The sequence below is a fragment of the Argopecten irradians genome, chromosome 8 (genome assembly GCF_041381155.1).
Source record: "Argopecten irradians isolate NY chromosome 8, Ai_NY, whole genome shotgun sequence".
In the NCBI taxonomy this organism is placed as follows: Eukaryota; Metazoa; Mollusca; class Bivalvia; order Pectinida; family Pectinidae; genus Argopecten; species Argopecten irradians.
Genome location: NC_091141.1, coordinates 24557420 through 24575603, shown reverse-complemented (window position 1 = coordinate 24575603; position 18184 = coordinate 24557420). Strand labels below are relative to the sequence as shown.

The following is an 18184-nucleotide window of genomic DNA, read 5'->3' as shown; positions in this document are numbered from 1 at the left end:
GGTCAAATAGGCTAAAATCTTTAAACGACTTCTTCTCAAGAACCAGAAGGCCCAGGGTACTGATATTGGGCCTGTGACATGCTTGGATGAAGGGCTACCAAGTTTGTTCAAATGAATGACCTTAACCTTCATTCAAGGTCACGGGGGTCAAAAAGGCTAAAATATTTAAACAACTTCTTCTCAAGAACCAGAAGGCCCAGGGTACTGATATTTGGCCTGTAGGATGCTGGGATGAAGGGCTACCAAGTTTGTTCAAATAAATGACCTTGACCTTCATTCAAGGTCACAGGGGTCAAATAGGCTAAAATCATTTAAACAAATTCTTGTGAATAACTGATATTAGGCCTGTGGCATGCTGGGATAAAGGGCTACCAAGTTTGTTCAAATGAATGACCTTGATCTTCATTCAAGGTCACAGGGGTCAAATAGGCTAAAATCTTTAAATGACTTCTTCTTAAGAACCAGAAGGCCCAGGGTACTGATATTGGGCATGTAGCATGCTGGGATGGAGGGCTACCAAGTTTGTTCAAATAAATGACCTTGACCTTCATTTAAGGTCACAGGGGTCAAATAGGCTAAAATCTTTAAATGACTTCTTCTCAAGAACTAGAAGGCCAAGGGTACTGATATTGGGCATGTAGCATGCTTGGATGAAGGGCTACCAAGTTTGTTCAAATGAATTACCTTGACCTTCATTCAAGGTCACAGAGGTCAAATAGGCTAAAATCTTTAAACGACTATGTTGTATTGTACTAATAGTCAGATGACCGTTAAGGCCCATGGGCCTCTTGTTTAAGCCCACTATCATCAGATGGTGGGCTATTCAAATCGCCCTGCGTCCGTCGTCCGTCGTCCGTCCGTAAACAATGCTTGTTATCACTATTTCTTAAAAACTACTGCAGGGATTTTATTCAAACTTCACATGGAGGGTCCCCTTGGTCCATATTTGTGCCATACAGATTTTGTGGCTGATCGGAAAAACAAGATGGCCGCCAGACAGCCATCTTTGATTTTGGCAGTTGAAGTTTGTTATCGATATTTCTTGAGAACTGCTGAAGGGATTTTGTTCAAACTTCACATGGAGGGTACCCTTGGTCCCTAGTTGTGCCATACAGATTTTAAGGCTGATAGAAAAAACAAGATGGCCGCCAGGCGGCTATCTTTGATTTTGATAGTTAAAGTTTGTTATCGCTATATCTCAGAAAGTACTGAAGGGATCTGTCTCAAAATTCATATGTAGGTTCCCCTAGGGACCTTGTTGTGCATATTGTGATTTGGGACCGATCGGTCAACAAGATTGCTGCCAGGCAGCCATCTTGGATTTTGATATTCAAAGTTTGTTATCGCTATTTCTCAGAAAGTATTGAATGGATCTTTCTCAAATTTCACATGTAGGTTCCCCTAGGACCCTAGTAGTGCATATTGTGATTTGGGACTGATTGATCTACAAGATGGCCGCCAAGGAGTCATCTTAGATTTTGATAGTTGAAGTTTGTTACTGCTATTTCTCAAAAGGTACTGAAGCGATCTGTCTCAAATTTTATATGTAGTATGTTTTAAAAAGTAGAGAAAAGATCCATCTTTCCATTGTCAGATATAGATCATTCTTTGGTGGGCGCCAAGATCCCTCTGGGATCTCTTGTTATAATATACAGTCAAACCTGCTCTAACGACCGCCTGTATATAACGACCGATTTTTAGACTCCCCGTGCATTTTTACTATATAATCACACTGTGCATAACGACCACCTGTCGTTAAACAACTTTGACGGGGCTAAAATGACCGACTTTTTGGCGACTTGTCGAGTACCGAGTACAGTGTGTGTGTAGTAGCGTCCCTTTGACCTACTTCCGGTAATCAACTCCCTTAGTAAGCAAATGGCAGCCATTACTGAAGCCCCAGCTATGAATTGTTTATACAGGACTGTATGGTTTATAACCTAGCGGTCGTAATTATAACATTTAAGGTACAAATATGGTTGCCGACTTGAGGATGGAAGTTTTAACAACCGTTTATGCCTATCAAAGACTGAAATTATGTTTGGTTGTGAACGCCATGTGCATGAAAAGATCACTCATAAAGCGTGATTTTGAAGCCACAATTCGGATGATACGGTCGGCAAAATAAAACATGCCGATTTATTTAATGTGTTCAATTATTCAATGTCGATATTTATCATTGTTTTATTACTAAGAAATGGCCTACTTAACCTATTTCAATTTAGTCCTATAAATTTACATTCGATTTCTTTACATTTGAGTCAGTCAGATATTCGCCCGATGTAACTTGATGTGTTTATAAAAAAAGTACCTTTAAATACGGTTACATTACTTGGTAGAAATGCTACTGAAAGTTAATATGTGTACCTGCATTGTGGTTTTAATAGTTTTGAAGTTATATACTGTGAGAAAACTCCTCCAAATCGATCTTTCATGTTCCGAGATTAATCTGTCAAAACTGGAAGTCAGTAATTAGGGAATGATTATGTTCAAAGTTGAAAAAATCTACTATGGATATATCAAAACGAGTTGATTTTGTTATGATCTAAATTTCCGATTGCATTTGAAAGCCCCATCCAAACATGTACATTAAAAAAATAAAACGAACACAAATATCATTACTTAAATAATGCATGGCAATAAATATCCAATAGCAGGTCTGTTTTGCATTAATATAATTCAGTTTTATTTACTGGCTTCCTGTTTGGCACGAAAGCCCCAACCTGTCTATAAAGGCAACCTGTCTATAGTGGCCGTTTTTCTGTCACCCCTTCAGTTGTCGTTATAGACAAGTTTGACTGTATTTATGTATTTAAGCTTTTCATTTTCCTGAAGAATTTTAGAACATTATGAAGAAGTAAATCTTTTGTTTATTTTAATGTATTGTATATTTAATTCATTTTGAAATGTGTTTTCTTTATAGATTGAAAACAGTACATGTATAAGAAAAGCATCAATTATCTTCCATGCAATAACCAATTATTAAGTTACCCCAACAGAGTAGGGAACTTATTGGGTTTGCTCTGTTCCTTATTCTTCTGGTTCTTCTTTTTCCGCCATGACTTTGTCCGACCATTTTCTCTAAAACTATTGGTCGGATCACCATGAAATTATGCAAGGTCATTTCTGGTGGCCTGCAGATGTGTCAACCCGTTTCATTTTTCTGACCAGCATCCATGATGGCCACCACAGCCGTTCATTATTCACAATTGAACATGCTTATAAATATTTAACTACTGGTTAGATTTGCCAGGAATCGGTTTCAATAGTGTAGTTTATATCAGATTCTAAATTTTCAAAGTGAAAAATAACATAATTATAAAAAGAAAAAGAAATTCTGACTGTTTCAAATTTTTTTCCTTGTTCTAAGTTATAGATCATATTGTTACTAGTGACATAAAACTATTTTGAGGTCATTTTTGGTGACCTGTAGATGTTCAACTTTTGCAGACCAGGAACCAAGATGGCCGCCACGGCATGCAATTGGTCAAAATTGAACAAAAAGCAACATGGTTGAGAACACAAATCTAATGCAAATATAAACAATGCTGTGTCTAATATATTAACTTGATGATGTGACTTTTCAAAAAGCATCTTTCTTTTGCAAAATGAAATTCATTTACCGGTAAAACAATGTCATGTCATCATTCAGGGAAGGTCACTCTTGTCAAATTGGATCTTGTTACCTTTCATAATTGGTTGTCTTTGGCAAGATTATAATCATTATTTGATGGTTTGCTATAGGGATTTGAAGGAGATAACATGAGAGTTGAGCCCCTTGGTAAAGACAGCAGTGGCGCCACCTATTGGTACTTCTATGGCAGTAGGCTGTACAAGGAAGATGCCGAACCTGTTGTTGAGGAGCAGACCAAAGAAAAAAAGTAGGTTAGAAATACAGGAGGTCATATTCATGTAACATTGATGAATATTTCTGTTTTATTTTCACCAATTGTACTTACAGTAGGAATATATATATTGTAAAATCATATTGTGTTGCTCTATTCCTTAATTAGTTATCTGTGAATTTGGTCTTTGGACAGTACAGAGTTACCTCCCTTGCAGGTAGGTATCCATTGTGACATTATTTTGTGAAATTCCTGACATTTTCTTTGAAAAGTATGTTGTTATACTCTCAAACTCAAACGTCACAATCAATACCTACCTACAAAGGCAGATAACTCTGTGTTTAAATACAAAATAGCCATATAAGCAAACTTAAGTATGTAAATGCTCATCACCTGGAAGTTAACAAGTCAGTGTTCAATATTCAACTACAGAGTTCATTCAAACAAAGTGAAAAGCTCAGAAGAGTTTTTAAAAACATTTTTGAATTAACCAGTATTTTAATTATATGAGTTTGAGATAACAAATGTACTTGTCAGTCAGTGATTTCTTATTCAATAATTTCAGGGACCTGTACCCTTTCAGTTGGGTAAAATTTGCATTACATTTTTTTTTTTCTATATTTCAGAGAGTTTTTCATTACTTTGGAAAGTATTTACATAGAATTGTGAAAATACAACAAATTTCTCTAGGGGAAGGGGCTTTTTTTTCGGGCCACTAAAATCACTATCATATCATTTAAAATTAATTACAAATTTCAAGTTTTTATTGAAGTTATCCCCTCGTATATGTAGACCTAGTGAATGTTTTTAAGTCATGATGAGAGTAGGCCTAGTTTACAGTTAATTGATGAATTCATATTTGATAAAGCATCTTCTTAAATCAAAATATCACCTTAACTTACCTGTAAAAGAAAAGACCATTGGTTTTACAATTAATGAAATTATTCTTAATGATTATATGCTACCTAGTTCAGCCATTTGAATTGGAAACACAAAAAATGTTTTTTCTTGCTGATAATTGATTGCACCTTTTTGCAATAGATCAATGGATTGATTGAATATCAGAAAACTACAAGTTGCTATAACATTAATCAATCTGTATACCACATTAACTGAGTAGTTTAATAAATATATTAACAAGGGAGACAACTTTTGTTTCCTTTATCCACTTTCAGTGAAAAGTTCACCCTGCATAGCACAATTACTGCTAATGTCTATAAGGGATCACTTTCAGCTATTCAATTATGATTGTATCTGATACTTCTTTTCTACATATGATTGGATTTGTTTGAAAAAATACTCTAATTTTCATATGTTTATTATGCAAAATTATGTTCAAGAAAAAATCATCAAGTATTACTGTAAAACAAAATATTTTCATCTGCGATTTATTTTTCGCACTTTTGAAAAACAATTGGTTCTCATGAAAATCATTTGCAATAAGAAAGATTCAACTACAAGTACAGTAACATATTTTAGTGTAAATGACAAAATTGATTTTTTTTGTGAAAATATTGTAAAATTCGGTTGATGTGGATATATTTAAACCTTATGGATTATGAAAGTTTAGTCATTAAACATGCTCCACTGCTGACAAACGATACTCATTATTTGAACAATAATTGGTATTTACTCGCGTAGATATATCTAATTAAAACAAAAAATAATTTGAAATATCAATAACTTGTTTTGCTTAGAGTGGATTTGCATTCCATACAGAACTCAGCACTAGTGGCATGGACTTATTTCGGGATACAATGAAGGATTTTAAGTGTTTTTCATCTTTAAGTAAAATAAGAAGCTCAAACTTTTCAATGTTGGTTATTGTTTAAAAAACGTAACTTTTATTACTAAGACAAATTACAATTTGTCTGCTCCTGTTTTTATAGAGAAAAATTATCACTCGTCAGCTTTCTAGCATCTTCAATATTACATTTCATATTTAATTGGGAGTCAAATAAGCAAAAAAATAAATAAGCTGTAATTCCATTATTTTCCAAAAACAGTAATTTGTGTACTTACATAATTTTTTGTCATATTAAATCATTTTAAATCTACGCATCTACTGTAAAGTTAAAGTATCAATTGGGAAAATGTGACTATTGGGGCCTCATAAATCAACCCCAAAATGCACTTCAGAAAAGGCACTGTGTCTTTTATTAAGATTCATATCTATGATGTTTGGTTGATTTCAGAACCAGAAAAAAGGTGAAAGAAAGAGATAAAAAAACAAAAGGTAAAAAGCATGGTAGGAAAAGTACCAAGACGTCAAAAGCTAAAGGAAAAAGGGAATCAAAGCAAGCTACTCGTACATCTTCTCGTACTTCAACGAGGGTCAGTAGTCGACTTAGGGCTCTTGAGGAGAAAAGTATGGAAGAGGAGGAGGATGAAGAGGAAGAGGAAGAAGAAAGTGAAGAGGAGGAGGAGGTTATGCATAAGGAAGAGGAGAAGGAGGAGGAAGAGGAGAAGATTGAATGTAGTGATGAAAGGAAATGTGAAGAGAAAAATGAAACTAAACAAGGAGAAGAAATAAAAGAAAAAGTTAGTGATGAAATGGACTGTGAAGTTGAAAAGCAAGAAAATGACACTTGTGAACGTAAAACAGAAGAACAGGATCTCAAATCTGAGTCAGAAAGGTAAAAAAAATTGTCATCTACAAATGAAAACGTCTAAATTTACAAAATCATTATTAACAACTTTGTTGATAGAATATTCTTGTTTAACTTTCAGAAACTGTTAATTTAGATATTGCGAAAACAAGGCTTTGGAATTACCTACATTTCATTATATATTAACTGTTGTGCATATATAGGAGATAATTTCTAGCTCATAACTTATCAAATTATCTCCCTTAAACTAATAGTCATTTGTCATGTTAGATGGAGCCAGTGCTGTCTTTGTGGATGGAAGAGACAGTCACTTATTATTAGGGAATGTAACATCCTTTATGTAAATATTTTCTGTTGCAGTTGATCCTGAAATTATCTTATAAAAAGATGCTTGCTCTTCTTCCCCCCCCCCCCTTCCTTCTGTTACATTTATTGTAAAAGTTTTTTTGAAATGGCTTTTAAATTAGTTTCCTGTTTTTTTTATACTCTGTTGCAATAACAGTCAAAACCCTGATGAAATTGTAAAGAAAACAGAGGATGATGAAGTGGATGAGAAGTCAGCAGAAGACAGTGATTTGAAAATGGAGACAAAACAGGAAAGTGAGAAGACTGCCATGGAAACAGAAGATGGTGACAAGAAAGAGGATGGAAATACAAACCAGAACAACAGTAATGTACCTGCTGTGTGTTTGGGGCTGCCACTTCCTGAGGTCAACCCCAAATGGCACCTTATCTGTAGGAGCTATGAGGATTGGGACGCACTAGCTGAGTCGTTCAAGGAAAGCAAGATCAAATGTGAACGTGACCTCTGTAGATGTATTACTCAAGACTTCCTGCCAGCCATACCTGAGATCATGGAAGCAAGGGTAAGTTTACATGTTCGCTTTGTTTGTTGGCGGCCGTTTTTTTTTTTTTTCTTTTTCTTTTTTTGTCCTGTATAACATGAAATATTTGTAGGGGGGATACTTTCTTTAGCTTTTATATCAAGACAATTTTCGTGAGTAGAGATATTTGAGAGTCGCCGATAGAACAATGATGCCATATATTCTTGGTTTCTTACAAACCACAAAAACAATGGAAATTTCTACACCACAAAAACTGCATGTAATACAGACCAAAAGCATTTATGATTGGTGAATAATTCTTTATTTGTATGCCTCAGTTTTTTTGATATGATAATATAATCCCAACTTTATTGAAGAAGATTTCAATGCTTCAGTTTTAAACTATCACCATTTTATCAATTTATGTGCTTGGAACTGATTTAGAAGAGTTGTGTAAGGATCACTGTTTCATGTGTTTAGTCAAATGTTACAAATCTACAATAATCTACAACTGCTGCCACATTAGACTTGTTAACTGAATTTGCACAATTTTTTTTTTTTTCAAAAGTTAGATCATGGTCATAGTTAAGTCCTATATGCCTCCCTATGTTCATAAAACTGTGAAAATCAAAACAAGAAATAACAAAAGATTGAGTTTTAAAAAATTGATTCAAATTTTTATTGTAACCAGAATAAAACATCAAAATGGGCATTTATCAAAGAATATATTGTTCATATTTGTATCAATCCAACAATTTTGTAACAAAAAAAACCCCAAACTTGTCATGAGTTCTAGATCACTATACATAGTATACTGTATTACTGAAACAATGCTTATTTTAGTGGATATATTTTTTGAGAATTCATACAGCGGAACTTGGTTGATACGAACTCGGACAATTCGACAACCTGGCTTAATACAAATTACTTTCTCGGTCCTAGCCGAATTCTCTCTTTATCTTTGTTTTAAAACCTTGGATAATACGAAGTAAATTTTTGGTCCGAATGACGAAAATCATACATAGAATGTTTGCATAACTCGAAATGAGATTTTGTGGACGACATTGCCGAAAATGCCAATTTCTTTTTCATAAATCTGCCATAGAACGGCATTTCAAAAGCCATTTCCAACTCCAAAAACATGGGGAAAACTCTCTAATGTTTAGCAAGTAATCTATAAGTTCTATTGTATCATCAATCATCAGTTAGAAAGCTGTGGTACTGTGTACATTACTTACATAAACATTATCCTAACTGAAATGGCGAAATGCTATAAAACAGGCGGCCGAGAGCACCCGTACACAGACAAGGTGTGATCACTCGAGTGAAACTAATCTGTAGCTACCTGGCACTGTGTTACAAACGCAATCACAACTTGAAGCCGTACACGATCACTGTTTTTAGACGGATTACAATTATTTAAGTGTGTACAATGTTAGTGTTCTGATTTTTGTACTCAGCAAAATAGACTTTACGCCTTTTCAGTTGACATGCGCAGAATTAATTTCTGTATCACTTTCTGTGAACACATGTGTCTCAGTTACGTTAGTGATGTCTGTTATTTATAATGTTTGTTGTGACTGCAGTTGATGAATCTATTGTTTGATACATTTCGGTTTTGTTGTTAAAATTTTTCAACTACCATCGATGATTATGACATCTTCCTTGCTCACATCGTTTTACGACACAGACCTACATTTGTATATATACCAAGTAAAGAGATCGTCAGTAGACTTGAGAACTCAAAGTTTTTTCTCGGTCCCTTTGAGTTCGTATTAACCGAGTTCTACTATATCTATACATATCTTAAGTATTTGCTGCATTTAACATCTTCAGTTTTAAATTAATAAAATTGCCATTTACATTATCAGTTGTGTGGATATCACAGTAAGAATAAGGCACACTACAACAACAGGGTTACACAGTAATAAACATCCTCCGCTGACACTGTGACTCGACATCCCTTTATCACTGTCAATGTACAATACATGTACCATAACTGGTTTCTGGCCATCTTCTAATAAGGTATCTAAACTACTCGTGTCTGTGGATATGTGTTTATCTACTTTAACTTCGGAATCTTTTTGTCCATTAAGAAACACATTATATTGTATATATGTAACAAGTTGAGCTATTGTTTTACTTGATCCACCAATACGATCAGACTGCACAATTTTATTGCTGAGTTTTTGAAATTCTTCTTTTTTCAACTTTTGAACAATATTTGGAATGTTTTCATGGCTGTTTCTTCTATTGCTGTTTTTTAAACGAGGAAGGTTCTCAGCTGCCTCTTGACTTTTCATGTTATAATATTCTATTTCTGATTGTGTCACAGATTCTGAAACTCTGTTAAAGGGTTGAACTGATGTGATGGATGGTCTCCCTTTATATCTAGAGTTATGCATCTTTATGTCTCTTTCATAATTCCCAGAGTTATGTCCCTTGGATTCACTTGAATGCTTTTTATAGTTACGTTCTTTGGTGTCAGTTGAATTCTTTTTAGAGGAATCGGATTGGATATGACACATGTCATTCACATCAACAACCCAGCGTCTTTTATCCAGTTTATGCTGAACAATCTCAATGTTTTCTCCTGTCTCACAATTTGTTAGCACGAGATGAATGCAGTGTAACATTTTCTTGTATCGTCTGAAAAAAAAAGAAGTAATTTTTGTTGATAATCAACCATATACAAAAAATATACTTAAGTTTTAATGCAAATAGAATTGATACATTTCATGCAAACTTACTTAAAGAGGATCCAGAGTCAACTTTTGAAGAACTATATTCCCCAATTAGAATTGCTTAGAGCCTTATGATATGTATTACGTATGATCTATTTATAGACCATGGCACTTAATCAATGTTTTGTCTGTGTAGCAGTCGTTCTATGTTGCTTACAGAATCTAATTATCATAACATTAATAATAAACCCTTTTCCAGAGGCCTGCTTTTGTTATGTTAATTTTGACGGGCGGCACGTTTATGATTATAAGACTGTGATTGCCCGTGAGTGTAAATAAAACTATGATAGGTTAGACAGGCCAGCAGGAAACCTAGCAGATGGTTTTACATGCCTCATGATCTGTGTTATTGATTTAGTACAGGGGTATTGAATCTATTTCCTCATTTCTAATTATAGACTTCATTAAATATACATCAATTAGCACTTGTGTGGTGTGTAATGTCTATGAGGTGATGTTGCCAGAATAAACTTATTACGATGTTTAATGTTAGCATGCTTCATTTGCTGATGAGTTGATTATTAATGACACCTGATGAAGTAATGGCTAAAAATACCTGTAGCAGGTGTTGGATACTTTCTGTTCAGATTGTGTCACTGTTTTGTCAAATTGTAACAGGTTTGATCAGAGGGGAGGGGTCAATTGATAAATTAAACATGTTCATCAATTTCAGAGATTTTAATTCTTATTATCATTTTAGTTGATGCCCCAAATTTTGTATTTCATTTTTGGCAATTTTTTTTACAATAATCAAATTATTTCGAAAAAGCATATTAACAGATCTTTGAATTGATAACATGTTCATCAATTTCAGAGATTTTAATTCTTATTATCATTTTAGTTGATGCCCCAAATTTTGTATTTCATTTTTGGCAATTTTTTTACAATAATCAAATTATTTCGAAAAAGCATATTAACAGATCTTTAAATTGATAACATGTTCATCAATTTCAAAGATTTTCTTTATCTTCTTATTTCATGTGCCATGTTTTGCATTTTATTTCGTGAGATTTTTTTCCAATAATCAAATTTCTATGAAAAATAAAAAGTATATTGGCAGATCCCTAAGTCTTTAGATATTAGAAAAATAGATAAAATTATTATTTTAATCTGACATGTAAAAACAATTATTGATGTATATATCATTATAATATTTGTACAGGTATTTCTTTTGATATGTTAATAACAGTATTAATTCAACTATGAGCAAAGGACTTTTTTCAGTCCAGTCATAGAAGATACTACAGAAATAGGGCACTGATAATTCACACAAAACTAGCTAGGAAGAAAGTTATAAACTATATGTACAATAGATTTTGTGGATTTTATTATTTTTGATATTTTGTAAATGTTGCAGATAAGACAGATAACGAGAAATAAAAAAAGATATGGGCTTCTTTTGCTAAGCTGAATTATTCAAGTGTAAAAATTATGTATATTTGTGATTTAAAATGCAGAGAAAATAATGCTTGATAAATAAATGGGCCAATTGACTGAATTTACAAGAAAAAATATATCAAGGATATTCTGATGTGGTTTTTTTCACAAAGAGCATTTTGTACACTGTATGCCAAATATGAAAGGAAGACAAACTTCCATATAATATGATAAAAATAATAGAATCATCACTATGTCTCTTACTAACAAAGTGCTTCAAATGATGATATATATCATCTTATAAAACAATTAACAAGATGTAAATGTGGTAAGATACATACCTGCATACATATTTAACAAAGATTTCCCTCACGATAGGGTTCTGAGGATATATACTGGTGTATATATGGGCTTTCTTAGAGAAAGGCTCCAAACACTCATCTAAATGATGGTGAAAACTGTCATCACAACTAGAACCATTCTGTGTAATGTGTTTTGTTCCATGTTTATATGTAGTTTCCTCCCTGGCTCCATGTTTGTGATGAGTTCCTCTAGTCCTTGATAAAACACAATAGCCACAGATTAGGTAGAACACTAGCCTCTGCATTGTACAGCCGCCTCCTACCACTTACACTGACCGACTGATCAGTCTCACTACTGCCAACTGGTATGTATGCTCCATGGGAGGCGCAGGGGAGACCAGCTAGTGTGTAACCAAGTCTATGGTGACTGTGACTGATCAGTCTCACTACTGCCAACTCCTATGTATGCTCCATGGGAGGCGCAGGGGAGACTAGCTAGTGTGTAACCAAGTCTATGGTGACTGTGACTGATCAGTCTCACTACCGCCAACTCCTATGTATGCTCCATGGGAGGCGCAGGGGAGACTAGCTAGTGTGTAACCAAGTCTATGGTGACTGTGACTGATCAGTCTCACTACTGCCAACTCCTATGTATGCTCCATGGGAGGCGCAGGGGAGACTAGCTAGTGTGTAACCAAGTCTATGGTGACTGTCCGTGGGGAACAATGTCTTGTTTACTAATTACTACTGTATCTTGTAGTCCTGTGGGGTTGGGTATAATCCCTAGGGGAAGGGCATCACTTGTATGTGTTGGCAGGGATAGTGTTTCGATTGTATCACTTCTACATCTCCCCTGGGGTAAGGTTTCTGTACAATATATCCCCAGTGGTATAGTGTTACTTATACCCTTGGATTATCTGTGATCCTAAATTGATGTGGTAAATCCCAGGTACATGCATATTTTGCCTTTATTATGAGTGTCGTGGGTCTGTCCGGTATTGCTGTTTCACTGTCCCAGCTAAGAATGATCCTGGATAATGATGTAAGATAGATCACAGCTATAATTACCTACAGTGTATCCCCACTGACTGTGTTGTTAATTGATAGGTAGGTATTTTAAATCCCTGTAAGTCAGACAGCATAGAGCTGATACATATATGTTATATATATAGAGAGAGATGTCTCACACTGGTTCTTCTGGTCAGAGGCCTTTCCTAGTGTCCTATTAGCTCTGATTGAGTGACCACTGATCAGAGGACTATCTATATCAGTGTTCATTTCTTTGCTAGTGTTCTATATATATATATATTAGCTCTAACTCAGTGACCACTGATCAGAAGGCTATCTCTATCAGTGGTCAGTAGTCTTTACCAGTGTCCTATGATATAGGTCTTCTTTACTGTGATAATCGGTCAAGTGAAGGGGGGAGGATATTCAATCCATCCAGATTTCATGGTGGCAGGGAAATTTATGTCTAACAGACATCTGCTTGATTATCTCAAACAAATATGTCTTGAATTTACCAAGAAAATGGCTTATATGTCTTGAATTTACCAAGAAAATGGCTTATTGAATTAAAGGCAACCTCAGTATCAAGATTAAAAAATGATTTAAATACTGTCAGGAATAAAAGTATTGTTGTGTAAATTTGAGGTATTTCTAATAACAACTTACTCAGAAATAATTCAATGTCAAGGTTAAAGGTTTGTAATAGGCATCTTTTACTGATGTTTGGTCTATTTCATTTGAAGAGATGTTGAAAGTAATGAATATGAACAAATGAACATGAGCACTTTGCTTATAGCAATATTCATAAACTATTTTGAAATCCAGTCATCAGTAAATAAATAAACATGGCCTAAAAGTATATATCTATGCATGTATAGTGCTTCCTTGGTTAAAGGCAACAGTTGAGAAAATATATGAGAAATATTTTCTTTGGTGATAAACCGTACAAACACTTTGTTGTAAGTGTTTTGTATCAATATTGAAGTTGTTATTTTTAAGTACTTTGATTCATATTTTCTGGTTCTCTATATCCAGGGTCGAAAATTGCTGCTTTTGTGATCGATGGCTTTCAATGCTTTTCACTTCTAGTGAATGTAGAAATTGAAAATGGTGATTGAGGATTTGTCAGGGGTGGGAGGTATCTGTAATGGCTTACCCTTAAACCAATTATTGTGGTCAAAATTACGGTGATGAGGAGTTGAAATGGTCAGTAGAGCATTGTCATGGGTCAAGTAAAATTGTCCAGAGGAATGTTCCGTCCCTCTACAGACATTAATTACCATAAGTCTTTGTAGTCCGACCCCATGGGAACTGCTCAAAAAGCATAGCGGAATTCCTCAGGTATGTGACCTATTGTCCCCCAAAATGTGAAGAGTACGGCCGGGATCATCTTTCCTCCATCTGTTATTTTTTAGAGCATTTAACATGGAACAATCACAGTGTTAGTCCTTACAATTTTCTTTTGTGAAAATTGCTGTTAATGATTTTTGCTTTTCTGTACCGTTATTGTACAGGACAGGTCGGCCATATTGGTGATGGGGTGAATGCGTTGGGGTACCTGTTTCTCCACGTTGTAAACGAGCCACCCATTGTGATGCGGTGAAATACATTTCCGACACTTGAATGCAGTGATGATCGGTATAATGGGGTGCTACAGGATGGCTTTGTTACAGAAACACCGTTTAATTCCAATGTGGAAGTGTTTACCCCTGTGATTCACAATGTTTTCATAATAGTTTGGGGTCATCCCCCATCAGCAACGTTAACAGGCAGGTTGTACTGTGATAGAGATTGTTACTCACTTGTAGTCAGAGAGGAAAGATTTTATAATATCAAGTAGAATTCAGCTCATTAATAGTTTAATATTTCTTACAATTATACAAGATACACATTTTCTTTCATACCTACGGGTTTAATACTGGCTGGTCTAGGGCAATACTCTCATGTCACCTGAGGCTGAATTGCATGGCTACCCATGCAATAAAGCCTCGTGACGTCACGGCGTCCAATAAAATTTCTATTTCCTCAGTAAAATTTTAACATTTTTTCACAAACTTGATTGGTTTTACTATAAAAGATGCAAACAACGGAACTGGTTGAAAATATCACGTAATTTTTCATGTATGGAAAATTGATTTTAAGTTATAGTTGTAAATTGCAATAAAACGTCGAGGTATGAAAGAAAAATACTCTTTCATAAGTGGATATTAAGGATAGGTATATTCTACCCTCGGCAAGCCTCGGGTTTCACTACATTTTGTGACCCTTGGGTAGAATATCCCTATCCTTCATATCCACATATGAAACAGTCTTATAGTATATCCCAAACTGTTAAAAGAATAGATTGTTAATTTAAATCTATTAAAAATTGTTTGCGATCTGTAATGATAAGGGGAAAAAGTTGCATTAGGAATTCATTGCAAAAATAACAAGAAATTATGTGTGTTCATGATCAGTACAAGTGATGAGCTGTGTGTAAAGTTACAAATAAAATGCTAACATGTACTAGTCAACCAGGACCTCACAACTGTCATTTGTTTGGACCCTAAGAAAGTGGAAAAAATTCTCAGTAGCCTAAATACTTCACCTTCTAATCCTGATAATTAGATAATTGCTTCAGTCAAGAAATGTTTCGGATTCATATTCCAAGATATGGGTTCTATATGTATTAAGGAAGCAGGCTACTAATGATCAGTATGGGATGGACAAACAGTCAATTATTTCCATTACTAGATATCATCAATCTGGTCAGTCAAGCACCTGTCTCGGACAGAGCAATGGTTTAGTATAGGAATGCGATAACGAGGGGAGATTACTCTGTAATGAATGGTTAATGGTGATAGTAGCCGAGTCCAGTCGGTAGATATCTAGTGTATCATTATGGATCACAGTTCACTCAGAGTGTACAGGATAAGATGATGTACACTGCTATTTATGTATTGGAATATTGACCAAATGACCTATTGCCAGATCATGAAACCTATTATTTTGCCAAACTCATTTGCTGATTGTACTTGCTATCATTGGACTTTGTGGCTCATATCATGTATGTTTTTATCTTTATATGAATGTTTTGTGGTTTATATACATGATTATTATCAAAAGAAAAATATGAAGAAATCAAAAAGATTCAAGTTTATTTTGTGAAAAATAACTAGGTAAATGGCATTTGTAAACTTGTGCATCCACTAAGACGTTAGAAGATTTCAACTAAAACTGATTATGAGACGCAAGAGATTTGTTTCAACATACATAACCAAAAAAATATCATGGAAATAAATAGCCCGAGATACCCTAGCCCTGACACTAGACTTAGACATTATGACAGATACATGTCTGGTTTAGGGCAAGAGCGCACTGCTATATTAAAACATGGAATGAGCCTCTAAGTACTTCATACATGGTTATACAAGATACATCAATGAGTTAACCTTGTTGAAACTGTAAGCAGGTTATCTTGACCTACATTTTGACCTTTGATCTATAAAAAAAAAAGCATTATCTTTTGGCTATACATTTCTAACATTGCTTGTGGAGCTTAGTCCATAGTTGCAGAGTAATTCTTATTTACTGAACTTTGTTAAAAAAAGGTTATGATGACATTCATTTTCTCCCTTCACCAACTAAAACCATACATTGGTTTCAAGATCCCAAAACAACATGGGTGAAGTACAATTAATGTCGATTAGTCCCACCTACCAGTGATTTTTACGTCATATTTTGATGTGAATTTTGGGATGTCATAATCACCCGAAGGTGGGACTAATCGGTGGTAAATTGTATTTTACCCACATCGTTTCCGGTTTCACTACATTTTGTGACCCTTGGGTAGAATATCCCTATCCTTCATATCCACATATGAAACAGTCTTATAGTATATCCCAAACTGTTAAAAGAATAGATTGTTAATTTAAATCTATTAAAAATTGTTTGCGATCTGTAATGATAAGGGGAAAAAGTTGCATTAGGAATTCATTGCAAAAATAACAAGAAATTATGTGTGTTCATGATCAGTACAAGTGATGAGCTGTGTGTAAAGTTACAAATAAAATACTAACATGTACTAGTCAACCAGGACCTCACAACTGTCTGGACTGTTTGGACCCTAAGAAAGTGGAAAAAATTCTCAGTAGCCTAAATACTTCACCTTCTAATCCTGATAATTAGATAATTGCTTCAGTCAAGAAATGTTTCGGATTCATATTCCAAGATATGGGTTCTATATGTATTAAGGAAGCAGGCTACTAATGATCAGTATGGGATGGACAAACAGTCAATTATTTCCATTACTAGATATCATCAATCTGGTCAGTCAAGCACCTGTCTCGGACAGAGCAATGGTTTAGTATAGGAATGCGATAACGAGGGGAGATTACTCTGTAATGAATGGTTAATGGTGATAGTAGCCGAGTCCAGTCGGTAGATATCTAGTGTATCATTATGGATCACAGTTCACTCAGAGTGTACAGGATAAGATGATGTACACTGCTATTTATGTATTGGAATATTGACCAAATGACCTATTGCCAGATCATGAAACCTATTATTTTGCCAAACTCATTTGCTGATTGTACTTGCTATCATTGGACTTTGTGGCTCATATCATGTATGTTTTTATCTTTATATGAATGTTTTGTGGTTTATATACATGATTATTATCAAAAGAAAAATATGAAGAAATCAAAAAGATTCAAGTTTATTTTGTGAAAAATAACTAGGTAAATGGCATTTCTAAACTTGTGCATCCACTAAGACGTTAGAAGATTTCAACTAAAACTGATTATGAGACGCAAGAGATTTGTTTCAACATACATAACCAAAAAAATATCATGGAAATAAATAGCCCGAGATACCCTAGCCCTGACACTAGACTTAGACATTATGACAGATACATGTCTGGTTTAGGGCAAGAGCGCACTGCTATATTAAAACATGGAATGAGCCTCTAAGTACTTCATACATGGTTATACAAGATACATCAATGAGTTAACCTTGTTGAAACTGTAAGCAGGTTATCTTGACCTACATTTTGACCTTTGATCTATAAAAAAAAAAGCATTATCTTTTGGCTATACATTTCTAACATTGCTTGTGGAGCTTAGTCCATAGTTGCAGAGTAATTCTTATTTACTGAACTTTGTTAAAAAAAGGTTATGATGACATTCATTTTCTCCCTTCACCAACTAAAACCATACATTGGTTTCAAGATCCCAAAACAACATGGGTGAAGTACAATTAATGTCGATTAGTCCCACCTACCAGTGATTTTTACGTCATATTTTGATGTGAATTTTGGGATGTCATAATCACCCGAAGGTGGGACTAATCGGTGGTAAATTGTATTTTACCCACATCGTTTCCGGATCTCAAATATCATACTGTAGGATGCCAATATATAAAAACAACCCAATATCATGTGAAAAATTTATTATTACAAAGCATTCTTCATTCCTTGAGATTTAAATTTGTGTGGGA

General features: G+C 34.6%; 2 protein-coding genes across 3 annotated transcripts in view; one reads left to right on the top strand and one right to left on the bottom strand.

Moving 5' to 3' along the window:
* The window catches only part of LOC138329946 (serine-rich adhesin for platelets-like), a 56198-nt gene that overhangs the window by 19492 nt on the left and 18522 nt on the right, over positions 1 to 18184 (top strand). For both annotated transcript variants that reach the window (XM_069277242.1, XM_069277243.1), the window contains 3 exons: positions 3745 to 3881; positions 6041 to 6481; positions 6957 to 7320. In XM_069277242.1, coding sequence (XP_069133343.1) covers positions 3745 to 3881; positions 6041 to 6481; positions 6957 to 7320 — 942 coding nt within the window. The remainder of the gene's footprint in view (positions 1 to 3744; positions 3882 to 6040; positions 6482 to 6956; positions 7321 to 18184) is intronic.
* Positions 7332 to 12395, bottom strand: LOC138329949 (uncharacterized). The gene is made up of 2 exons (XM_069277246.1): positions 11741 to 12395; positions 7332 to 9927 (listed from the first exon to the last, which is right to left on the bottom strand). Exons 1-2 carry the CDS (start codon positions 12004 to 12006, stop codon positions 9138 to 9140), a joined length of 1056 nt encoding a protein of 351 aa, XP_069133347.1. The 5' UTR covers positions 12007 to 12395; the 3' UTR covers positions 7332 to 9137.

Excerpts from the sequence above, each read along its gene's own strand:
- LOC138329949 (XM_069277246.1), bottom strand. The coding sequence starts at position 12,006 with ATGCAGAGGCTAGTGTTCTACCTAATCTGTGGCTATTGTGTTTTATCA. Across the intron at positions 9,928-11,740 it reads TTTGTTAAATATGTATGCAG|ACGATACAAGAAAATGTTAC; the intron begins GTATGTATCTTA and ends TTTTTTTTTCAG.